At 43.0% G+C, this 25,397-nt stretch overlaps 1 protein-coding gene across 1 annotated transcript in view; it reads right to left on the reverse strand.

Annotated features, from left to right (window-relative positions):
• LOC310931406 (arf-GAP with coiled-coil, ANK repeat and PH domain-containing protein 3-like) overlaps positions 1-25,397 on the reverse strand; it is a 77,423-nt gene that overhangs the window by 36,295 nt on the left and 15,731 nt on the right. The window contains exons 2-3 of the mRNA XM_083894543.1: positions 6,426-6,483; positions 532-651 (exon numbers count right to left, since the gene is read on the reverse strand). Coding sequence (XP_083750669.1) covers positions 532-651; positions 6,426-6,483 — 178 coding nt within the window. The remainder of the gene's footprint in view (positions 1-531; positions 652-6,425; positions 6,484-25,397) is intronic.

Below are 25,397 nucleotides of genomic sequence, written 5' to 3' on the forward strand. Positions count from 1 at the left end.
TAACATTTGACAATAAAAATAGTCACAAAGCAAAACCAAAATCGTAAAAAAAAAAAATGAGGTCAAAGCTGGTTAATGTCACTGAAGTGTACTGACGAGTCTTTTTCCTTTCAAACTTGTAGAGGAAAAGGAACTGTAATTGCAGGGTTTTCAATGGAAACGACAAATATGAACAAGACTTTAATAAGAAACTCACAATTAGTCATGCAGCTCAAGCCAAGAAGGCTTTTAATAGTGTCTGCAGCAAAGAAAAGAGTCTGAGACACTGGTGCTGCAACGCTGAGCCAGAAGTAAGTTTCCAGACGTGAGCTGCTCCTCACTAGCTAATGTGTTCGTAATCAGGTTTACTCACATCATATATATATATATAATATATACACAGTACAGGGGCTCTAAGAGCTAACACCCTGTAAAAACACCCCCCCCCCCCTCCATTAAATGCAATAAAAACCACAGTAAAGGCGACAATGGATCAAACAGAGACTGGGACTCATTCCACACTCATCATTCCAGGCTCATCAGGAAACTCACCGAGATCACCTCGTCCTTCTTGCACTGCTGAGACAGATCCCGGATGCCATTGACGAAGAGTTTGTTGGCGCTCACGTACGCCTTCCCCGCTTCAATCATCCCACTGCATAGCTTCACCAGCTGTGGAGATAGAGGGGGGGGAAAAAAGCGATAAATAGTGGTAATGCAGTATACTGTGGATTTCATAGTAACCATACAGGACTATGTCAATCATGCCTGATATATATATGTTTGTGGGCAGTTAAAGGTGCCATATGTAAGAATGTGGTCAAAAACAGTTACTACATTCAAATTCAAAATGCAGAGGTCTTTTATGTTTCGTTTTCTGACGTAACTGACAACCCGTGGTTGCTCTGCAGCTGAGACTCTACTGACTGCAATGATTGGTAGACGGCGGTAGGTGGCGCCACATGCCAAAACATGATTTCAAAACATAAACATGATTTGCAGTCTGCAAAGTAATTTTTTAATGCAAATATTTTGGCTGCACTGTTGTTGTTGGTGAGTTCAGTTTGTTATATGAACATTATTCCTGAGTCTCTGTGACATATTAGGAGGATTTTATGGCCAGTTGCTTTAGATTTATTACACAATGCACCTTTAAATGCTCAATATTTTAAAATTGTATAAATAAAAATGTCATTGGGAGAAAAAAAGGTTAGTATATTTGCCTATATTTCTTCACGGTTTGTGCTGAATCAGTTGTAAGTAGAGCTGGAACAATTAATCGATTATTAATCGTCAAATATTTTGATAATCGATTAATCGGTTTGAAGCTCGACAGCTTCATTATTAAAACAAGATCATTAACCTGCATAAAAAGTGTTGAAAATTTGCATTGAGGTCAGGTGTGCCGAAAATGCGATATTGGACCCGTGCGTTGCACCACGCCTCTATAGCACCCCCCTAAGGCGAAACGTGTAAGGAGCAAGTCAAGATGAAGTTGCACCGAATTTTACGAAACTTGGTGGGAACTTGTAACAGCCAAAGACGAACAAAAAAGTAAATTGGGACTAAGGCCTCAACTCAACAGGAAGTAGGCCATTTTGAATTTGGCGTGCATCTTGTCATTATTATTTTTTTGTTGTGGAAATGCCTGCGATAGTGATATTGAAACATCATCTCTCAGTCAGAAGATGTTTTGTTAGCATTATTTACCATTTCCTGTTTGGCAACGCAACACAAATTCACTTCCTGTGTTTCCCCCACCATTGTGTGTCCAATTGACTCACAATTGACTCTTCTGTTGTTTGTAGGAATTTAATGATTTTATTTTACCATAGTTTTAATCGCCTGCCTATTTGCACACACCTATTTATTTAATTATTTATAGTGTCATTTTTTTCCCCATATATCTGAGCACTTGACAGTTTTTTTTATAATATCCATATCCATTTCATATTTGTGTGATAAGATCGACTCGGAGAGCGAGTTCAGATTCTCCTGTGGAAACGTTTCCCCCCCCCCCTCTCTTTTGGCTTGGACCTGTGAAATGTCCAAGTCTATTACAAACCACGTCCTGTAATAACTCATAAGTTGAATGAGTTAAAGCAGTGGATATTTCAATCTTAAAAAATATAGTGGAAATACTGCACAAATGGTCCTTTAGACTGAAAAGCACAAAATAAACAAAATAAAACTGCCCATGTTGATTCTGATTATATGTTTTTTTTTTTTCAAACTGTGGTGATTAAAAAAATCTGCTCTCACTTAGCTTTTGTTTTCACATAAAATTCTCAATATTCCTCATAACACGTGGCACACGGACAAGGACGCATGTCTGTTGTCTCGTTACCACCTTTGGTGACATCGCAGTATTCTATGCTACAGTCGTCAGCTGGAGTCCATATGTCGACAACCAGCAAACGTTATTAATGTCACCCTGGACCAGACTGATAACGCGCTGATGATTGAGCATGTTGTGTTTGGTGCCGTGTTGACCACAAACACATTGTTCCACTGCCATTGTCAGCAAAAATGTGCAATATCTGCCATGAAATCTTCTTTGTGTAGCTGCTTCTTTTCTCAAGAGGGAAAAAAGAATAATGGATCTCTGGTTATTTTACATCCTGTGTTCTGCTGCCAGGCTTTTCTGTTCTTCAGTCCCACTTCCACCCATCTGCTAACCAGACGTACTAGTAACAATAGACTCACACGTACGTACTTCTGATCCAAGCTTCTCATTCACTTTGAATGGAGCAGTGTCCAGAGTTGGCGAACCGCATCGTGGGTTGTTCAGCGTCAGCCATCCAAAGGACATTATGCAAATATACCAACACAGATGCTGACCAATCAAATCACATTTATGCCTCAATAGCTCAAATACTATAGAGCTCTGGGCGTTGATATCACATAACTCTGGCAGGAAACAGCAACGTGGGTTCATCCCATTGACAGTAAACGGCACACAAATCAGCCAATATGTCAGAAAACTGGTCTCGTCGCCAGCTGTTTTCATCATAAAAGTAACAGTTGTAGACCAAAGGGTAACGGGGAGAGTATTTTAGAGTATTTTACAGGATTAGGCTTATAATAGGGGTGGGACTCTTTTACTATCTCACAATTTGATTAGATTCAATTCCGATTTTTGGGGCTACGACTTGATTCAAAATCAATTTTCGATTCAAAACTATTTCTGCTTCAATCTATAGGTGTGTAAAGGATGATCTAGTCCAGTGTGCTTTGCAAGACAGAATGACACATCTTTCAGATTTAGTAAGTTTTATCCATGCTTAGAAGAATTGTTGCATAGCCTAACCCCCCGGATTTCCACTGGACGCGTTACAGCCGCGGCACGTCAGCGGTTCTGTTGCAACCTCTGCCCAGCGTCAATCCCCACCGGGCGCGTTACAGCGCAGCGGCGCGGTGCCTTGGGAGCCAGTGGTATTTTACGGAAGCTCACGCGATAATCTCGAACGGACGCGAGTTCGCGAGATCCCGCGATAAACTGTGTGTATAAAGGAAACAACAACACTTCTCTTCACAATGTTTCTCCACTTCAACAATCAATCTCGTACATCATGACTCTCCGAGACGCTCTGATTAATTGACTGTTTACCTGGCAGCACCGGTCACGACGTAATGTTGATGTGAAGTTGTGACAGGCTATATGACCTGCGTATTGTGTTTTATTTTGAAAGGGGGGGCGGAAGTGTTTTACTTTGATTCTGTGTCGGACTTCCTGTCTGTTGCCATCTGCTCTGTTGAAATTTACGCGGTTCAACAGCGGCAACGGCAAAAACTGAACTGCTACCTATCGATATCGCTGCAGGGCGGCGAGCCGCTTCTGGGACGCTGCTGAGACGTGCCGCGGCTGTAACGCGTCCAGTGGAAAAACCCAACAACAAAAGCATTATCACATATTGCACAAGTAAAAAAAATAATAGTGCCTTTTTATAAAAAAATAAATAAATCGAGTCTGGGACATTTTATATCGATTCTGAATCGTAGTAAATGAGAATCGTGATTCTTATGTGAATCGAGTTCTGGGCACACCCCTAGCTAATTAGCTTATTTTTGTGCAATGTGAAAAGTCAACAGATCACGAAGGTGATTCAAATTTGGCCGTTGGTGCACATAGAAATAGCTGAAGGCCATCAATACAAACAAAAATGAATGACGCACATTCAAAAGTTTTCCTTTAAATCCTTCACTTGATAATGAGAACAGTGTGATATCTATATCATACACGCCATAGAAATGTGTTTCTAACTATTTCCTTTTCTCCTTTTGCCATTTTCATGATCTAATTTTAACATGTGAAGCTGGATTTCATCATAATAATCATTCACGCAAAGTGACGCAAACGCTGTTGAACTGGCTTCGCTTCTGCGGTTCAAGAACGCTGCCTGAGAACTATTTGGAATCAGAATTTTGAATATTCCAATTAAAACTGACCAGGATCCTTTTTTTAGAGCAGCATAATGATAGTGCGGGTTTCCAATGTAGATGTCAAGAAGAGAAGAAGAAGAAGAAGATGATGATGAAGAAGAAGAAGTATCCTGTCCCTCCCTGACACGTCAACACTTTTAAAAGTCGGAAGATGGACAGATGGAGACACGAACATTAGAGGGCGAAGCATCTGGCTGTTTCATTACAGAGCGACTAGATGCTCTGAGAGGGCAGTGAATCCACATCGACTGCCACGTCACGTTTTAACAAACCCAGAGCTGAACTGTTCAAACTGAGTGCCAATTAAACGGAGAGTAGACTAATATCATGCTGAGAGCTTCACTGAAGCTGAATGACTTGGAAATCCTAAGGACCAACATAAACGGCGGTGTTTAAAGGCACATCTGTACCTTATAGGTCACACTGTTACATTAACCATACAAATAATCATCCCTGCGCTGCTTTCAGGTGCGTCAGAGTTCTGGCCACAACTCTGTCAGAGATGTCACCAGGTGCCTTAAGGGTGATGAAGTAAGATTTCCTTTCCATGTCAACCAAATCAGCACATTACTCTTCGAGGCTTGTTGAAGAAGATATCAAGCATGCACCAACGACTTGGCCTGGCACAGCTGAACGGTTTTGTCTCTGCCAAAGTGTTACATAGACTTTATGCACTTTGTTCTACATGCTGTGAATAAATCCTGCACTTTTAAATTTCGTTTTCTTCAGTTCAGACAGAAACTATGATGTATCGCTACTTCTTAACTTGATAATCACAGAATCATTGTATCGTGATATCACTGGTATCGTGGACCATGTTTCGCGGGTCGTATTGTGAGATACCCTGTGATTCCTACCCCCAGTTGTTTAAAGGTGACATAGAGTGGTCCTGTTGCACATATATGTTAGTTATGGAGGTCTACTTACATATATTAACTTGTTTTTATGGTCAAAAACCTCCTAGTTGCTGTAAACGAGCCGATAGAAATCCTCTTTTCTGACGGTGTTTTTCTGCTGCGAGATTTCAGAGTGAACTTTCACCCCCAGAAGACAGAGTCTTGTGATTGGCCAGTACTATCCAGCACATCCGTTCTCAGAAGTGCAGCTCCCCCCTATGGAACAGTGGATGCACTGCTCCTTATTATCAAAACATTGTTTTAACAGTGTTTAAAAATAGCTTCTTCACGACTCCCCGCCGCAGTCCCTTTTATGACTTTAAACCAGAGTCAGACCCAGAGTCAGAAGACACTGTCGCTCGTGAAACACCTCCACAACGGACGTTATTCTTCTTCTGCGGTTCAATGTACGCAACCGGATGTGCCCGGACTCCCGCCCGGAGCAGGACGATCGGTTGTTCAGGAGAACCTCCCTTACGTAACTATTACGGGATTTTCAGTGATCTCGTTGAGCCCCGAGATTACAATAAAACACAACGTTCTCAGCAGTGGCTGAACTGTTTGTTTCGAACCGTCAGGGCTTCATAAACAAGGTAATGACGCAGATACACACCAAAAAAACAGCGTTAATAGGAACTTCTGGTCTAGTTCCGCTTTAACAGCACTTAGTTGTAATGTGAGGTGACATAGGGCAAAAGACGAGGTATATCCTAGAGACAGTGTCATTAAAACCGTCCACCCATCCTCTTCCATCCGCTTTATCCTCCACAGGAGGGTCGCGGGAGGGTGCTGTTGTGCCTATCTCAGCTGACATAGGGCAACAGGTGGGGTGCACCCTGGACAGTTCACCAGTCCATCACGAAGCCACACATAATACTGGAACACGGAACTCGGAGAAAACCCACGCACTCACGGAGAGAACATGTAATCTCCATGCAGAAAAGCGCTTGTTCCAACCGGGGCTTGAAGCCAGGTCTTCTTGCTGCAAAGGCAAGAGTGCTAACCACTACACCAACCGTGTGGCATCAATAAAATCTCGTTGTATAGCATTGATTCGGTCACACAGACACAGACACAGACACAGACACAGACACAGAGCCGTCTTACCTTATCTAGCTTTGCCTCAATCTCCACAACCTCGGTTTCCACCTCATCAATATTTGCCCTGGAAAAACAAAAGAAAGAGAAACGTTTAGTGTTGAATTGTGTGGTTTTGAGCAACCTAATGACCGTAAAGACATTCCATTAAAGTCATCCATTCAACTGAAAAAACAGCCACTCAACAGTCTGCTTGTGACTCCCCATGTTTTTTGTTTTTCGAAAGCATGACACTCGTGGTTTTTTTCGCAAAGCCAGCGGCAGATGAGTTAGTGCAGCCGGGACAGACGGGAGTTTGTGTGTGTTCTTTAAGTGGTTGAGACGCCGTCACGGGAGCAGTTCAGCTCTGTCAAAACAATGGTGACAGACGGGGAGTCTGCACGTCGCATCCAGCAGCAAAACCCCCCCCGGTCCACCTACCCACTGACAACACCACCGCCAACGTCACCACCACACCCAGCTGCATGTGGAGCCACAAGCAAGGGCCAGAGGTGTGATTTACACCCAGAGGCTCACAGCTGGATGATGTCACTCCTTAAAAAAAAAACAAAAAAAAAAAACGCCCAGCAGCTTCTCAACAGTTGACATCAGGAGGTTGTGTTTGGATCATGAACGCTCCCCTGATATATTTCCAACAACTATCACACACGTGTCTGCAGACTAAATTTGACAAACGTATAAATTGACGACACACCCTCCCACACTACAATCACATTCTCAATGAAAACTTTTTGCTTTTGCAATTTAGATTTCGGTTAACATAACATAAAAAAGTAGATATAGAAGATACTATTTCTTTGGCAGCTTAGGAAAGAAAATGTGTATTTTTACATATACATATAATAATAATAATTACAGAGATGACTGCATTGGCGGAATAGTTGACCTACATATATGATGCTTCTACAACTTTAGTTTTATTTATTGTTGTACAAATTCTATCTGTTGTTCCATATCATTAATCTGCGCAGAGATAAATTATGCTTGTAAATTATATTCCAGGTTGGTTATAATGAAGAGATTTCAGGGGGAAATATTTGACTTGTCCACGGTTGTTCTACAATTACATTGAAGATGAAATATATTCTGGATGTATTTATTTTATATAAGATATACTCAAATGTATCAGATTTTTTTAGGACGTTTTGGCTGAATCAGCGTTAAACCAGCAGTCGATACTTCGAGGGGCACGGTGACTTCAAACTGTGGAGGACGGCATTTAACGTCTCGCTGTGCAGCCTGCAGGAATATGTTAGGAGAAGAAGAAAGAGAATTGGTGAGTTGGTGTGGGCTAGACCCGGGGTTTTATCTCCTCCAATTTAACAGCCTACCTTTTACACTTGGAGGTTACCTCAGGCAACGTGCAATAGATAGAAGTTTTCTTTTATTCCGAGTGCAATTGATGCACGTAATCAGTTTTCTTTTCAAGCAAACATGTGGGGGTCAATAAAGATGTTGAGGGACAATAAAGGTCTGAGCTGAACTGATCTGATACACACACAAAGGTAGTTTTCCAATTAATATCAAATCACAGCTCTGCACACACACACACACAAACAGAGGAGCTCTGTGATGAGAGTATCTGTGGCATATATCGGCCATGCCTGGCAGGATATAAAACTTGTAACTCATCTCTTCCCGCCCTCCCTGGCCTTGGGTGGATTAGCCGCCTGCTTGCTCGCTCGCTTGCCAGGCTGCAGAGCGCTCATGCTCCTCTCTCCACACACTTTTTTAACCCCCACAACGTCTGCTCTCACATGAGTGTGTGTGTGTGTGGGGGGGGGGGGGGGGGAGATACTCCAGATAGGAAATATCTGTCAAAAGCTCCAACTCATGCAGAATGGAAACATACATTACCTAAATAATCAATGTTATATATTATTCCACCTGTGTACATGTGTTATTGTAACCTCAGCTGATCTCTGACCAGCCTTCGGTCGACCACACCCGCGGATAATCCTGCAGTGAGCGAAGCTGTTTTCATTGCTGATGTCATTTTTTTTCAAACGGCCCTTTTAATGTGATAATGCAGGGCTTAGTGTGCTCTCCTATCATATTTCATACGTCTTTTTAACAAGATAAGCAGGGGCTTTTTAGAAGCTGTCTTTGATTTAAAAAAAAGAAAGAAAAAAGTCTCTTATTGGAAAACCTTGCAAATTATACATTTACTATTAAATGTTTGTCCTTGGTCATAACATTTCTGTTTATTGGACTGTTTGGTGGCTTTGCATAAAATAATCTATGTCATTGGAAGCCAATATGCTGTGTTGAGATACAAGGATCTAAATGAATGTCCCTGTGGTATATGAATACAGTAGATATCTGCTTTATAAGACGATAACAAAGCTCGATGCAAAGTTTGCCAATCATGTTAAACAAAACAAAACTGTTCAGTTACTGTGTTCAGTTCATAGACAAACTGTTGGAAGGGATCCCTAGATTTCACCTGAGTAAAGGATCATATGACCTAAAATGAGCCAGCACTTAATAATTAAAGCACCTTTCTTTTCAGTTTGCCCCAAAATTACTTCCAATGCTCATGCAACAACATCAAAACATAGGAAATCGCATACATCTCTCTTAAATATCGATATATTTGCAGCGAAGCCTGAGGATGGCAGTGGGTCATCTGTCATCCTTCTCCTGAACCAATGAGGCTCAACATGGAGCCAGATGATCCACATGTGCAAACTGTGGCTCATGTTACAGCTGCTCACGTCCAACCCCACGCCCTAAAGCTTCACCCCCACCACTGCCCAGTTTCACTGCACATGCCTCCTTCCCATAATGGATGCACACACAGTGCCCCCAGGCCTGTAGCCACGGCAACCATCGCCTAAGTGGGCCGCAGAGGTCCCCAGTGTGTTTGTGAGTTGACCCCCTCATTCACACCACAGGGAGCAGGGAAGCTAAGTAGATAATGACATGATTCACAACAAGGCTACCAGGACAGCAGATGACCATTGCTGCCTCATTAAAACCTCATCAGGAAACAGCACTGATGAGGTCACATGCTAGTCCATCACTGACTGACTGAAACACACGTGAAGTCATCGGTTGTTGTTGGAGTTTGATTGAAACGTATTTGAGCAGGTTGAGGTTATTCTGCGTGTGTGTGTGCGCCTGTTAATGGGCAGGTTCAGTCTGGAATCATTTATCGGACATGGAACAGTGCAGTAAAAACGCTGGTGTAAAAAATAGAGATTGTGCCGAGTAAGCTGCAGCTCCTGTGGTTTCCTGGCTGCTGACGGTGCTACCAAAACACACATTTAAATGTATTCTTATATTGTCTTAATGAACATCTGTTTTCATCTCCTACCAAACACACTTTGTCGCAACTCCCTGGCACATCACCACGTGTGCGAGTGTAGTTGTATTATTATTTCTTCATGATCATGTTTGGATTAGTGGTGTGCTTTGGTTTTGCCAGTCTCCCTGCATGGATTCCCCTTATTCCTTTCCCCTTCAGCCTACTCAACTGTTCCTCATTGGGATTCAACACACCTGCTCACACCATCGAGCCATCACCGCTACAGAAAGAGTCGTTTGTAAAAACTGACATCCTTTTTCCCCTGTTTTTCAGAGCCTTTAACCCCTTTTGTCAAGACGCCCCCAAACAAACTCAGCTATCACTAAATCTAAGGGTCCATCCACACTGAAACAGGGTTTGGAGAGACCTGAAACTGTATTATTTGGGTCCCAGAAGATTGGGAAAATCTCAAAGTGTTGCCTTGCATTTTCATCTAGACCAGGGTTTTTCAATCCTGGTCCTGGGGACCCATTGCCCTGCATGTTTTAGAAGTTTCCTTGCTCCAACAGACCTGATTGAGATGTTCAGCTTATCAACAAGCTCTGCAGAAGCCTGATCAGTTGAATCAGGTGTGTTGGAGCAAGGAAACTTCTAAAACATGCAGGGCAGTGGGTCTCCAGGACCAGGACTGAAGGACCCTGATCTAGACAGCGAATACGCCACTTTAGGAAAACAATGACGTCATTTGTCCCACCTCTGTATGTCTATGTTTGTATCGACGTCCTTCTCTTGTGTGTCTGGATTGTTCGGCAGTGTTGCCAACTACTTTCAATAAAAAAGTAAATTAAGTAAATTAAGCACGAGTACGTCAGTAGGTAAGTCTTGTCAGAAAGAGATGCAGCTGAACTCATGATAACCTGGAGGGGGAATGAGGCAGGTGGAATGTTGAGGACAGAGCACAACACTAGGTCCAGGTACTGACCCCTAAAGCACATCCACCAGCTGGGGTACGGAGACTAAACCATCAGACAGCAGGCAGCTGGGTACGGGCGAATTAGCTGCTGAGTGATGCAGTGGTGTAAGCACGCTCTGGTGATGATGGTGCCAGGATACGAATGAGCTCAGCTGTTGAGCAGACTGGATGTTAGCTTCAAGTGATCCTCAGTAATCAGCAAGCTGTTTGATATCTGAATCTGCCATTTTGCTCTCTCCTCAGTATCTTTAATGTCATCTTAATTCAAAAACCTTGCAAAGAATGTTTTACTTGTGTGGATGTAGACGTTGGGGCGGGCAGGAGGAAGGGGGGAGGCCAAGTGTTGCAGAAAGGGTGGCCCAGTCTGTCTGAGGGCTCCATTGTGACAAAGCAGCTTCCTGTCTGGAGAAAAGGCTGCATTTTTTTGTCATAATATTGATTGCTTTAGTGTCCCAATTGAGGCTGCATTGCATGCGTGAACGGCTAATTTGAGGTGGGGGGTTGGGGTGGGATCCCCAAGCATATTCCTTTCAGCTATGTTGAGCAGAGCAGCAGCTCGGGTTATTCTTAGTGAATAATGCCCTACCCAGCTCTCCACATCCACATCCCCCTCCTCCTCCTCCTCTAGACCACTATGTGAACTGATTCAGGGTCAGGGAGGAAACCCCGGCTATGCTGTGCCAAATATACCGAGTGCATTTTAAGAGCACAACCTCGTCAGACTCAGAAGAATCTACAACCAGCATTAAAGGCACAGTACCATTCTCCGACTGCGTAATGCATTATCCGACTGCGTAACCACTGAGACCCCTCGAGCCTTCATAGTTCTATGTCGTGATGCCGGATACGCACTGCAATTTTCCGCCCGATCAGTAGGGGTCGCTACGCAAGGTTGTTGTGTTTCTTGCTACAGTGAGCAATGGCGTCCAAGAGAGAAATACTGTTGTGGTTGTTGTTGCAGCTGAATGGCATTGAAACAGTGGCAGTTTCTCACCTGAAATAAATATTTTTCTGTCCCGGAACGCAGTTTTAAGATAATTTGAGGTGAGAAATTGGCCATTTAGAATCTAAACATGTGGTTTGTGTATTAAGATATGACGTATTTATAGTTCGTCAGCTCCGCGTCTGTGGACGCTTGGGGCGCACAGTGGCCGGCACAGAGCAGCTTTATCTCGGCCTGAGGACCAATCGTAGCCATTGTCCCTTGACGGAGTGACACTTAAAAATATTTCATGCAGCCGGAGACGAAGGAGAGGCTCTCCAGCGACGCAGAGGGCTCTGCGTAACCAACACTTTACGCAGGAGCATAAATTGGGCTTAAAAGCCAAGCATGTATACAGGCTGTAATACAAGATACTGAAGAGTTTGGAAAGTGAAGAGTTTTGCAATTTCAAAGGTCAAGATAGACATCAAAATACCTGGATCCTTGGTCAAATTAGCAAACTTCAGCCAGTTTGCTTTGTGAGCTACATTGGTAAACAGCCATCTTCTTCAAAGCCATAGAACAACAGTTGTATTGTAGTTTATTTTCCCCTCTTTTTTCATGGACCACTAACTGCTGAAGATAATGGCTTTAGTGTCAGTCTGTCAGCACAGTACCATGTGGTAGGAAACCATCAAGTTTACTTTTATGATCCCTTTCATTGACGTGTCCAACACGTGTGCACATTTTCTGAGTAGGGTCATAAGACCCAGCCGCTCGTCCTCGACAAAACAAATCTGTTGCCTTTTCTGCATGTCCTGTCTTCACTGTCCAGTAACAACACATCCAAATAATAAAATAAAAAATGCCTGATTCACAGTGTGCATTGAGCACATTCTTAACTTTATGACCTCCAACAAAAAGCCCCTATACTCTTCCAGTTGGCGTCACGTGTACATTGTCATCCTAATAATTTAGGATTTACGACGCCCCGCAATATGTAGTAACCCGATCCTAATGCATTTGAGGTGCAGCGCGAGTTCAAATGTCTGCAATAATACCCTCCCTAACATGTGTTCAGAGCTCTGCCTATTGTTCATAAGCCGAGGCTTTTATTTCCACTCGAGAGCTTAGATGTGTCCCTCTTACTTAAAGCAGCCTGCTTTTTTCTGTTCCGACAGAGGAAAGAGACGCACCGAGCTGCTCTATAAATATTTCTGCAGCAGACTCCACTGAGCTCTCCTCCTCTGACACACACATCTGCACTAATGGCTTCACAGAAGTGACATGATGACTGCAGCAGCAGCAGCAGCGATTACTAATTTATGCTTCAGTTATAACATGCAGAAGGCCAGCACATCACGGCAGAGGTGAATGCATAGACGTAGTAGCGTGGATAGCATCAATGACAGGACAGGTGCTTAAATCAGTGCCGGTACTCTCTCGTATACATATGAGGAGAGAATTATGAAATGTTTCAGTAAATAAAAGATACCAGACGATGTTACTGATGTTCACAACATCCATTTATTAGAATTTTGAGTCCATATTGAAATAACTAAAACCTGAACTTTTCCAACAATGACTTCAAGCACACAGTCCAATTAATGTCCTGTTATGCAGAAGGTCAGTGACTATGACACTTCTGGTAGATATTGTCCTTGTTTAACATTAAAAATAAAGACTCTAGACACTAGAAAGAAGCAATAGAATCTTGCAAGATGGGTGATTGTCACATAGTACCCCTAACCCTAATGCATTGGACAATAAATATCTATTGATTATGACCAGCTCAAAGGTCAGTAGAACTGGAGAAGAGACTTCTTTCACCATTTAATAGAAACAAAAATACTGACATCTGCCAGGATTAGAAGGCGAACCCAGAGCTGGGTTCGACAGGGCTTTCAGTGAGGCAGTGTCTAAATCAGCAGTGACTAGTCATTTGACTGAGCTTGCCCTTGTGGAAAAGACCAAAAAAAATGGGTGTATTTTGGCAGAAGGGCATATGTGAACCCTGGCCACTCACGACGAGAGGCCGACAAAAGAAGGACATGAAGCTGATGCGAGCCAAAAGCAGGAGAGATGTGGATCGTTATATAGAAAAACAACCAAAAAAAAAAGAAGAATTATACGAGACTCAGACATGATTAATCAAACCCAAGACAAAAATAGAATAATCCAACGCAGTGAAAAGAACACAATAGGTTGTGTTGTTGTCGTTGAGACTGGGAGAAGTCTCTGAAATGCAAATTGATTCTGGTGTCTCAAAAATAGAAGCGAATGCATGCTTTGTTTCAGTCCACATTTTAGTCTCCATCTAAACTTCAGTATAACGGGAAGAGCTTAAAGTGTTTGGATCCTGGATGTATTATTATGAGAGGTGCATATGGTGTTGACACGAAGCCCTGTTGCCAGTTTCCTCGAGCGGTTCCTTGCAGTTTTGCAACCAAAATCCACAGCACGTAAAAACAAGCATGTTCCTCACATTACAATGTAAACGACAACCACATTTACATGCACAGCTTAATCAAGCTAAGGCCGTAGTCTGACTATGACAGGCAACCGGATAACTTGACAAGTTCGAGTATGAATGCAGGGGAGAAAAAAATCGATTTATTGGTTGTGCACGTGTCATTCTGCCTCCATAGGTGGCGCTGTATCTAGTATTGATTCAGTTTCCTGCTGACTACAAAAAAAAAAAACGGTTTATCGCGAAAAGACCAAAAGTGGGTCATCTACCTTGCTTCCGTTCTCACCGATGCCATTGTGTTGTTTGTGCTTGTTCTTTTCTAGCAACATCATTGCATAGTGCATATATTGGACTATGAATCGCATTATACGGGTACGATAGTCCAACTAAGACTAGATCGATCAACATGACATTAAGAAAACCAAATGATTGTCTTAGTCAGACTAAAATCAGACTTTAAACATGCATTGTAAACGCTCCGACTTATGTCAGGGGTGAGAAAAAGTTTTTTTCCTTATTCAAGTGAGCAGCAAGTTCCATTTTTCCAACCTCCAATTATGTGACAGAATAAAGTCAGCAGCATCAGTTTCCCAAAACCAACAAGGTTGAGTGAAAAACATACACCAAGTGCTCCTGTGGATTTACAGTAAGGAATCCCCCAAAGCCAGAACTGGAAAAAGGATCTCAGAAAATGTCAGTCTGTGCATGTGGAGCCAGCTGAGCTTTACTCTAACAGACCTGAATCTCAGAGAGCTGTCTGGAAACAATAGGATGGAAAGTTATGAAAGGAGAGTGAAAGAAGATGGGAAAGGTAAAGGAGTCTGGCTGTGGAGAGAATGGGAACTTCAAATATATTCCTATCTCATGAATAGAGTGTACACAAACTGTCCAAAATCAACACTCCTGATGTTTTCTTTAACTGACAGAGATATCTAGTCTGGCGACGGGTTGAGCTCCCCACCTCAGATGACCAGCTTGCCTGCTGTGGGTGAACTTTTGCCTGTCTGCTCCCTACACCTCCTCCTCCTCCTCCTCCTCCACCTCCTCCACCACCTCCCTCCTGCCACACCCCTGCAAACTCCCCCTCTCCTGCACTCTCATGGGTTGGCAGTGTGGTGCGTCTCTCCACACCACAGACCACAGCAAATAAATCCTGAGGGAATAAAAAAAAAAAAACCTGATGTGTCTGCTCAGAAATCAGCCAGAAAAACCAAAGTCAGAAGCACATTTTTGGTGTTCATCATATACACTGAGGCCACATAGAGAAGCAACAGTTGAAATAAATATTAGTGTTTTTTTAAATAAAGGCTTAACTAAGGACTTTTTCAAGGCCCAACACTTTTTCACCAGTAGGCTGATTTATGCCAGTGCCTTTGCCAGTAATTATACATGTTCAGTCTTTCAAATTACTTTTAATATTGAAATACTTTTCATGGGAAAACCAAGAGAAAAAAAAACCTCCACAACAAGTAATCAAGAGATTATATTGTATTGCTGATTTAACAATCTGGTATAACAGTGTTTAAAGAAATCATATACAGATGTGTTTATAATCACACATTTGAATATAACAATGAGATAGGGTGTGCTGGTCTTAAGAGGTGGAGGTTCAGTGTCGTGGAGCTGGGGATCAAACCACCAACCCTGTGATTAGTTGATAACCCACTCTACCTAATACAAATCGTCATCAGTGAATTGATATCATTTGTAAATTGAGTGTAAAACTGGTGGAATCTCCCCATCAGAAAAGATTGCATGAAAGTAAAGGAAGACATTATGGAAGATGAACACATCTGTCCTTTCAGTGTTCCTTCCTGTTGGAAGCTTAAGCAAAATATTATCTGCGCTGATGCAAAATCCATATCCTGCATCAGCCCGTTTATGTCTTGTTGGACCTTGAACAACACGTGTGCATATTTTCTGACCCTCCCTTGGAGAGAGAAATGAGTTCTGGCAGAGTCCAACGACCAACGGTTCCCAGGCAAGTCCCTGAGCACGTCACAGGAATAACATTCCCACTTAAGTTGATGAATACCATCTTCTCAATGTGAAAAGACAGCAGGGAGACGTGTTTTTTTTCTGCAAAAACACTCAAATGAAACAAAACTAGTGCAGCCAAGCTTGTTCCTGCACTAATTCCTGCCAGGGTTGTTCAACGAATCGTCCAAAGGAAAAACACTCACACTTGACAAAATGAAGGTAACATTTGATGTGCTGGGAAATTCCTTCTTCTTGCTTCTTGCCCATTTATACTTGGATGACTGAAACACATAGAGCCTTTCCTCTGTGCTTTGTGTTCATTTTGTCCATCATTGTCCATCATATTATACCACCGGAAATATTGAAAATGCCGCTTATCATGGATCTCTCTCAATGGCAACCCCAACGAGTATTCGAGAAAGTATTGTGTAAACGTCCATACCAACGCAAAAGATGCACAGACATATGTGAGGGTAGTGAAGGAGATAACTTTTGGAGCGGACGGACATACAAAAACTGACAAAAAAGTATAAATGGGCCTTAAGGCTACAACCAGCTGCGCACAGTAGTCAGATTCTGTTGCCTTTGACAGCCCAGTTCCCTCCCATGTTTGGGTTTTAAGCTAAGCTAACCTGCTGCCAGCTGTACATTCATATATCTTGAGGGTAGCACTAATCTTCACATCCAAATTTTCCAAAGCAAATTAAACCGTATTTCGACAACACATCAAACTGCACCTTAGCTGCTACAAAACAAACAGCCATGCTAGCAGTACTGTGAAACTGAGCTAAGGCATAGCGATAGTTTAAGCTAATGGCTAACCCAAACATGGCAACAATGACACTGCTAGCATGAAGATGTTTGGTGTTTGCAATCGTTAAACCAATGTTTTGAATTTTAGCACAAATATGATTTAGTTATCTCTGATAGAGATACAGATATGCTCTGGATTTTAAGCTAAGCTAATTCAATGCTTGCTGTATCTTTATATTCATTGAGAGCAGCATTTATCTTTGTAGCCAACTTTTGGCATTAAAATTGAATAACTATATTTTCCTCAAACATTAAAAAAAACCTTAATGAAAGAAACTAAATCAAGACCGAAAGTGCAGCCATGCTGGCAACACTGAGGCTTAACTACAGCATTGCGTTACTCTTAGATGTTTAATTACAGTGATTAAACAAATGTTTAGCAGGTGTTTTCTTTAGTATTTAAATATTGTAAAAACTGCAAATGGCATCATGATGACAACATGTTTGGTGAATTACCAAAGATGTTATACATTTTACCAGGAGAGGGCAACGAATTATACTCTCACCAATTTTAAAAACGAATCACACAAAACCACCAAAGTTAACCTCAAGGTGGGTCTAAAGGGACTTTCAGGAGGTCTAGTTAGATTTAGTGGAGGATAAAGTGGTAGAAGATGAATGGAAGTTAGATTTATCCTCCGAGGATCATGCTAAAAAAAGCTCATGATGATGCAACAAACACAGCATTTCATTTGACACCAAAGGTTTATGTTCTCACAGCTCTTTCACTCCTCAAGCCCAATTTATACTGCTGCGTAAAGTGCTCTACGTAGGTTACACAGAGCCCTCTGTGTCGGCGAAATATTTTTTAAGTGTCCGTCACTCCGTCAAGGGACAACGGAGACGGCAAGGGCTACGATTGGTCCTCAGGACAGGCCGAGCTAACGCTGCTCTGTGCCGGCTCACAGTGCGCACCGAGCGTCCACAGAGGCGGAGCTGATCACCGCCGACAACGTCGCTGCCAAACTATAAATATGTCATATCTTAATACACACAGCACATGTTTAGACTCTAAATGGCTAAATTCTCGCCTAAAATGATCTTAAAACTGCGTTCCGGGACACAGAAAAGTGAGAAACGGCCACTGTTTCAATGTTATTCAGCTGCAACAACAACAACAGTCTTTCTCTCTCTTTCTCTCTCGGATGCCATTGCTCACTGTAGCCAAAAGCACAACAACCTTGCGTGGCGACCCCTACTGATGGGGCGGGAAATTGCAGCGCGTATCCGTCAACACGACGGAGAAGTATGAAGGCTCGAGGGGTCTCCGTGGTTACGCAGTCGGATAACGCATCACGCAGTCGAGAGAAGTATAATGTGGCCTTTACTGTGTAGACATACAATAGACAGTAGCTGCCAAACCATGACTTCTGACCCTGCAGCGACCTTTCAACAGTGTCCAAACCCCCTATGGAGTGAACAGCTGCACTGAGTGGCCCCCCCACACACTCCAGAATCAGGCAGTACAGGGCTACATAAAGAGGTGGCTTCGCCTGCCAAAAGAAAAACACAACATATTTCTCCTCTTTGCCTCACACAGACTGCTGCTGTCCAACAGCAACAGCTGAAGGAGGCATATCGTCTTTTCAAATTCAAAGCATTGAGCCCAAAGAGACCCACCAGGCCTGTGTGAAGACACCCTTGTTTACCGTGTGAACAAAATCAGCCAAAAAGTAAAGCAAACAATCTCTGCATTAATTTGAAAAAAAAGGGGGGGGCGGGAAGGGAAATCAGCAAATGATAAAAGGCCCTTTCAACTACAAAGTATGCAAATATGACACACACTGCTGCTTTCTTCTCATTGAAGTCACGCACTGAGATTGTTCTAAAACCTCAAATAACATCGTTTCCATTTATAACCTCGTCTGGCTCGGGGATCCATGAATAGCAAAACATCTGCATTATCCAATTTTAGCTTCTGCTGCTCAGGCCGTTTCAGGAGAACATGAATTATTAGCTAAATACTGAGGAAAGAATTGTTCTGCTTACGTCAAAAAAAAAATAAGGACAGAGCAGTCGAAGCACATGCCTGAACTCCACAGTTATAAGCCCGACTTCCTGTCATGTGGCAGTAGCTACTAATCACGAGCTGGATTTGAGAGGGTTTTATTTCCCGTGTCAGCTTTTCCACTAATATTTCAAACCAGTCCGCTTTGAACAGACGTTTTCTGCACAATGTCGTCTGTCATTATGTAGTCAGGCAGCTGGATAGATGTCAAGGCCCGAAGACACGTCAGAATAAGGTTTATTTAAGCATTTAACATTTATAGTCAGACTAAACAGTGAACACAGTAGGACCAAGGAGGTTTATCTGGGAATCTGTGGACTATAAGTAATAGTTTGGCGAGGACAGGTATCCGTGCACTCTTAGAAATAAGGGTTCCAAAAGGGTCCTTCTACAAGAACCTTTCCCGAAGAAAGGGTTTTTCAAGCCTTCTTAGTAACACTAATGGTTCCAGTAAGAACAATTTTGATCCAGAGAACCCTTTAAAACCCTTTTCCTGAATAAAAAGTTTTGAAAGGGTTCTTGGTGGAACCTTTATAAAAGGGTTCTTGGTGGAACCTTTATAAAAAGGTTCTACCTAGAGCCAAAAAGGGTTCTCCTACGAGGACAAGCCGAAGAACCTTATATGGTTCTACTTAGTACTTTTATTTCCAAGAGTGTATTAAAATTCTGAGGATCAAGTTTATAGTTTATGAGGATAATTGTAATAAACCACAATAATCATTTAATCATGACATATGTGAATCACATATAACATTGTTAATTTTCAAGATTTTATGATTTTTACCTGTTAGTGTTAAGCTCCTCCTCCGACAATTGGTCACGTATGATATTTTATACGCAAAATGAATAGTCATAATCAAGTTAAAATAACTTTAAAGGTGAAGTAAGTAGTTTATAGTGCCATCTAGAGGAGAGGCTGAAATTTACAACAAAGAACTGCTCCTCTGCTCACCCCCTCCCTTCCCTGAGCGCTACGGTGTCCTCAGCCGGTCAAATGTCGCCCTCGCCGTCTTTCTCCGTGTCGGCAGATGAGGTTCGTGAGGCGAGGGAGAGGGAGGAGCTACCGCGGCCGTAGCGGACGAAGCGGAGAGAGTGGAGGCGGGACTTCAGCTACAAGTAAAGAGACGACTGATTTGTTCTCTCGCGTTTGTCCTTACAGGCTCCCGTAGAAACATGGCGTCGTGGCAATGCAGTAGCGGCCCGCGACCATGTTATTTTACATGACTTTTTGAAACACTACGAAAATGAAACAAAAACTATTATACAGCGACTAGACAATGCAGGAGCACATAATATGTATAAAAAAGTGGATTTTGGGTTATATAAACCCATAAATACCACACAGTGTCCCTTTAAGTGCTGCAGCTGTAGCAGCCCTGATCTTAAAAAAGAAATTGGATATTCAAGTACCTCTTATTTGAGGGACACTGTTAAGGTGCCAGAGAAGATATTTTGCACGCCCGTGCTCACTGTGGACACTGTGAGTGACAGCTTGAGGAAAACTTTAGAGAGGTGGCGTCCGACATGAGGATGCACAGACGAGGATGCTCTGTCCTTTTCCATTTAGTCTGAAAAGTTTAGACCGAATGCGGTTTGTTCCTAGAGCAGTTTTCCACACAGCAGCCGTGATCTTAAGCCTCTGAAGCTTTGTGGCTTGAGCAGCATTAGCCACTAATAAATCCCCAGTCTGCACTGAATGCTACAACCATCGGCGCAAGAGATTAAAGGGATCTATTAGCATCAGCTGATGACACTGGGTCCAGGCAAAGAGCTAAAATCGACTGTGTATAATGAGATGATACAGTCAGAGTCTAAGAGTGTAAGGGGATAAGACTTTAAGATTTTGAGAGCAGCTGTGTGCTGCTCACCTCCTGAACTTCCTGCTGACACCACTTTCCTTGGAAGCCAAGGTGGAATGTCGCTCACAAAAAAAAGGGAAGCGAGGCGACAATGAACGGGAAAGTGGCCCACGAGTCCCGAGTGGCCGTACGCTGTCGTGGGCTATCGATGAAGTCATAAACAACGTATAACAGCAAAACTGGAAGAAACAATGATGCTGGTTTCAAGCTTTAAGTGATAAAACCTCAGTGTGTGTGTGTGTGGGGGGGGGGGGGGGGGGCGGCTGTGTGTGATGCAACAGTCTGTAACTGGACTTAACATATTATTATTACATTTAAACAAACGGCCGGATCTTTCTGGTCTTCTTGAGCAACAGAAGGGACAATGTGTAGTATTTATGGGTTTATATAACCCAAAATCCACTTTTTTATACATATTATGTGCTCCTGCATTGTCTAGTCGCTGTATAATATTTTTTGTTTCATTTTCGTAGTGTTTCAAAAAGTCATGTAAAATAACATGGTCGCGGGCCGCGGTTGCATAGTCACTGTTAGCAGCGAGACGCCATGTTTCTACCGGAGCCTGTAAGGACAAACGCGAGAGAACAAATCAAGCGTCTCTTTACTTGTAGAGGAAGTCCCGCCTCCACTCTCTCCGCTTCGTCTGCTACGGCCGCGGTAGCTCCGCCCTCTCCCTCGCCTCACGAACCTCATCTGCTGACACGGAGAAAGACGACGAGGACGACATTTGACCGGCTGAGGACACCGTAGCGCTCAGGGAAGGGAGGGGGTGAGCAGAGGAGCAGGTCTTTGTTGTAAATTTCAGCCTCTCCTCTAAATGGCACTATAAACTACTTACTTCACCTCTAAAGAAACAATCGTCATCTTCAAATCTTACAATTCAGTTAAAGATTTGTTCTTTACTTTAATTTAATTTAACATGTGCACTGAGACATTAAACTACACGTAGTTCAGAAGTGAGAAAAAATTTGCTTTCGATCTGCAGTGTAGTGGATGTGGCAATGAACGATCGTCTCTTCTGGACTTCTGGAAAATCTGAGGACTGTGAGCGTCAGAAATTAATGACATAGTGAAGCATCCATTTTGCAGGCGAATCTGACATAAAAGCCACAGATATTAACTCTGTGATGATCTAGAAACCAATCGGGTGACCTTCTCTTGGCTGCAAGTGAAGCTGACGATAACTCAGTGCTGACTTAAACGAACCTAAACCCCATGTGGACCCCATTTCTCTGACGTGCATAAGCTCTTTGACTGAGGGTCTGATTGTGTATCATGCTCACTTTAAACTTCGAAAGCAACGGCGACTGAGAAGATAATGTGCGCTGACAATGTGCCTCTGGCCTTATGCCAGAGCAAGAGCTTTAATATTAGCTCTATACAGGCCTTGTGATGGACCAGCGGGGTGCAGTGGCCCTGCATAATGCAACGACGGCCCCATCCATCCCTCATCAGCTGTGGTGGTGACTGGGTCATGTGCTGTAATTAGCCCATCACAGCCTATGGGTATATGGCACTTACATACAGGGAGCCAACAACGACAGGTCATGCAAAAGTTACACAAATTAAGCACAACAATGCTCTGGAGCGTTTGCATGTGTTTCCTGTGTATCATCTCAAATTCTGTGTTTGTTATTACTGTGGAGCATAAACTGTATATAAAAACATGGACATTATCTCTTCCCGTAGACAGGAAGCAAAAATATATTGAATTGCCACCAGGGGGCAACTCTGCTGGATGCAAGAAGAAGAACTCAATTTGAATGGATGGCCGTGGGAAAATGAGTCTATTTCTCATTTGATTTACAACGTTTATGATTTGTTTATGCCAAATGATATGAAATGTGTAAATAATGCACCAGTGTGACAGCTGGTGTTGTGCGATAGGCACCTGGGTTAGGTTTTACGTCAGTGAAATTCAGTCAACACGGCACTGGCCAAGTCACTAATCTCGAGGCCTCAGAATGGGAGTTCACATTGGGATGAGATCACGACAACTTTCATTTGCATAGGATGCAAGAGGATGTGTACAACGTAAGTGTATTGTATGAGTGGGAGTGAGGGGTGGGCCGTTTGTTGGTCATTGTGGGGGTGGGGGAGGCTGACGGGGTAAAGAGAGGCCAGGATATGAGAGGTCTCGTCTGGTGTTCGCGGGATTTATATTAACTCAGGGTGGTCCGAGATTACTCCAGCACACAAATATGTCAATGAAGATATTCGGGGCGAAGGAGATGAAAAAAAAAAAAAAAAAAGAAAGAACACACAGATACCAGAGAGAGAGAGAGAAGATTCAGAGGAGGCCCGGAGTGTGAGAACTGGCCTGGACAATATTCCATTCAAGGGAGGAAGACAATAAAGCCTACAGACGCTGCGCTGCCCAAAAACAAAAAAGAAAAATCCCCAGCGCAGAATACAGCAGTGCTCACAGAGAGCCAGTCCTACAGCGTAACACCCTGACATTTCGGTGCAATAACTCAGTGAAATCCCCACACAGGCGCGATGTGTCCAGTCGGAGCTGAGCTGACAGTCTTTCCCGGCATTTTTGTGGGCTAAACATGCAGCTTGGCTTGCACAAGAAAGACATACCAGACCTGTGATGCGTGCAGCTCTTTTCCTGTCTAGAAGCTTGAGAGATGGAGCTCGTAGGAACAACCGCTCAAAAACGACAAGACAGCTTCCATTGGGAATAGCGCTAACATGTGCCTTTCAGTGTAAACTGACTTAAAAGGTCCCATATTATGCAAAATCGACTTTTTAATCATTTAAATCTTTATGTATTTGGGACTCTGGAGGTCCTATCAGTCGCCAAAGTGTGAAAAAAGATGACTCACTCGTCTTTTTGTGGTCCTCCTCAGTCTAAGTACAGGAGATGAAAAACACGTAATGTTGACTTCCGCGCTCATTGGGACGTCACAAGACGCTAAATTCCTGGAATTGCTCCGCGAAGTGCGCGAAAAGTTCTATTCTTGGCTCCACAGTGCAGCACAGAGTTCTACACAAACTTCCAGCCTCAGAGGATTTATTTGTCCAGTGGATACATGTTATATATGACGGCAATGTGCCTGCTAGAGCCTGCAAATGATCACTTTTCCAAATGCTAACTGCTGTTAGCTCCCAGTAGCCTCTGTCGCTGATGTCATTTCCTGTCTCTTAAGTTTTGTTTTACTATTTTTTAAAGAGATACTACTAAACAGAGCGTTCTGAACAGGGCTGTTTTGGCAGGGCGATTGAACTGCTGTGGTGCTTCATTCATTCTTATGGTATTTTGACCAAAGAATGTCACAGACATGTTCATTAGGACACCAGGGAACTAGGTTACCTTGGAGAAATAGGATATAATATGGGACCTTTAAAACAAATGGAAAAGTAAAAGCAAATACCAAACAATACAATTTAATCTCCCTTGGAGACGGAACTCTGAACAGCAACAGATCCACGGTGGTCACCCATCGATCATGTGACAGTGCCAGTGTCAGACCGAAAGACAATCAAAGGCAAGTGAAGAGGCGTTGGCTCCCGTCACTTCCGCCTGGGTTTCCCCCAGGTGTTTCCTCTGGTTTGAAGATCGCAGCACGTCCCTGACGTCAGTCTCTGGCTCGCCGTCAAGATTCCGGGACCTCTTCCCATTAGTCCGTTGACCCGAGTGCCGATGTCACTCCTGTGTCAACCAGCAGACACCTGACCAGACCCTGACACCGACAAACCAGGAAGTTTTGAACTTGCTCTGAGATCTGAGATGGAACATATAGATGCTGTTAAGCCAACATTGCGAATGTGTGAGAAAACCTCAACAACAGTTGAGTATGAGTATGTGCTGAAGTGAAGCTTGGGACAGCTGCATGTCCTTGATTAACTACGTCGAAATCACTCTCCAGAGGATTTCATCTACAGTCGTTCCGCTCGACTCTGAGTGAGGAGAGCAAGAGAGGAAGGAAGGGAAGAAGAAACGAGCAGAATTACTCAGTTCTGTGAGAAAAAGACGAGGCGAGTCATGGCTCATTGGCCCCCGTCACAAAATACCACACTCTGCACAGAAAACCACAACAAACAACAAAAAGCAGTGAGACAACAATGAAAAATTCTGATTAGTATGATACAAGCTCTGGTTTAGAGATGGAACAGAAGGTAAGGAAATATAACAGCGGTAGATGTGACGTAGATGGTTGCTCAGGGAACCATTGGATGTTTCTGATTAATCTGAAAACTGAATATTTATATGAGTGCATGTGAATTATATCTATTCCCTTCAGGACAAACAATCCAGAATTCAAGTATATCTCCTGCAATTTAAGATTTCAGGTCGAGAATCGAATGTATTCAATCTTTGCTCATATAAAACAACAAGAGTCTTAAAACCCTCGACTTTAAAGTACTATAAGTTTTCTTTTTCTTTCAGCTTAGGGATCACCACAGCGGATCAATGTCGCCCTATACCTTGTGTCTTCTTCGGTTACACCGACTGTCCTCACATCTATGAACCTTCCTCTTTTTCCTCCTGCCCGACAGCTCCATCTTCAACATAATAACCATCGCTCTTCTGCACGTGACCAAACCACCTGAACCTCGACTCTCTTGCTTAAACAACACGTGTTTTCACTCTGTGCAAGACATATGACATAAACAAAAGTTACACGTAAATAATCAGTCATCTCTTCGTCAGCGGCGGAACAGTGTCTTTTAAGGGTTGTTCTCCGTTGGTGACTCAG

The sequence above is a fragment of the Microchirus variegatus genome (genome assembly GCF_963457635.1).
Source record: "Microchirus variegatus genome assembly, chromosome: 9".
Taxonomy (NCBI): Eukaryota; Metazoa; Chordata; class Actinopteri; order Pleuronectiformes; family Soleidae; genus Microchirus; species Microchirus variegatus.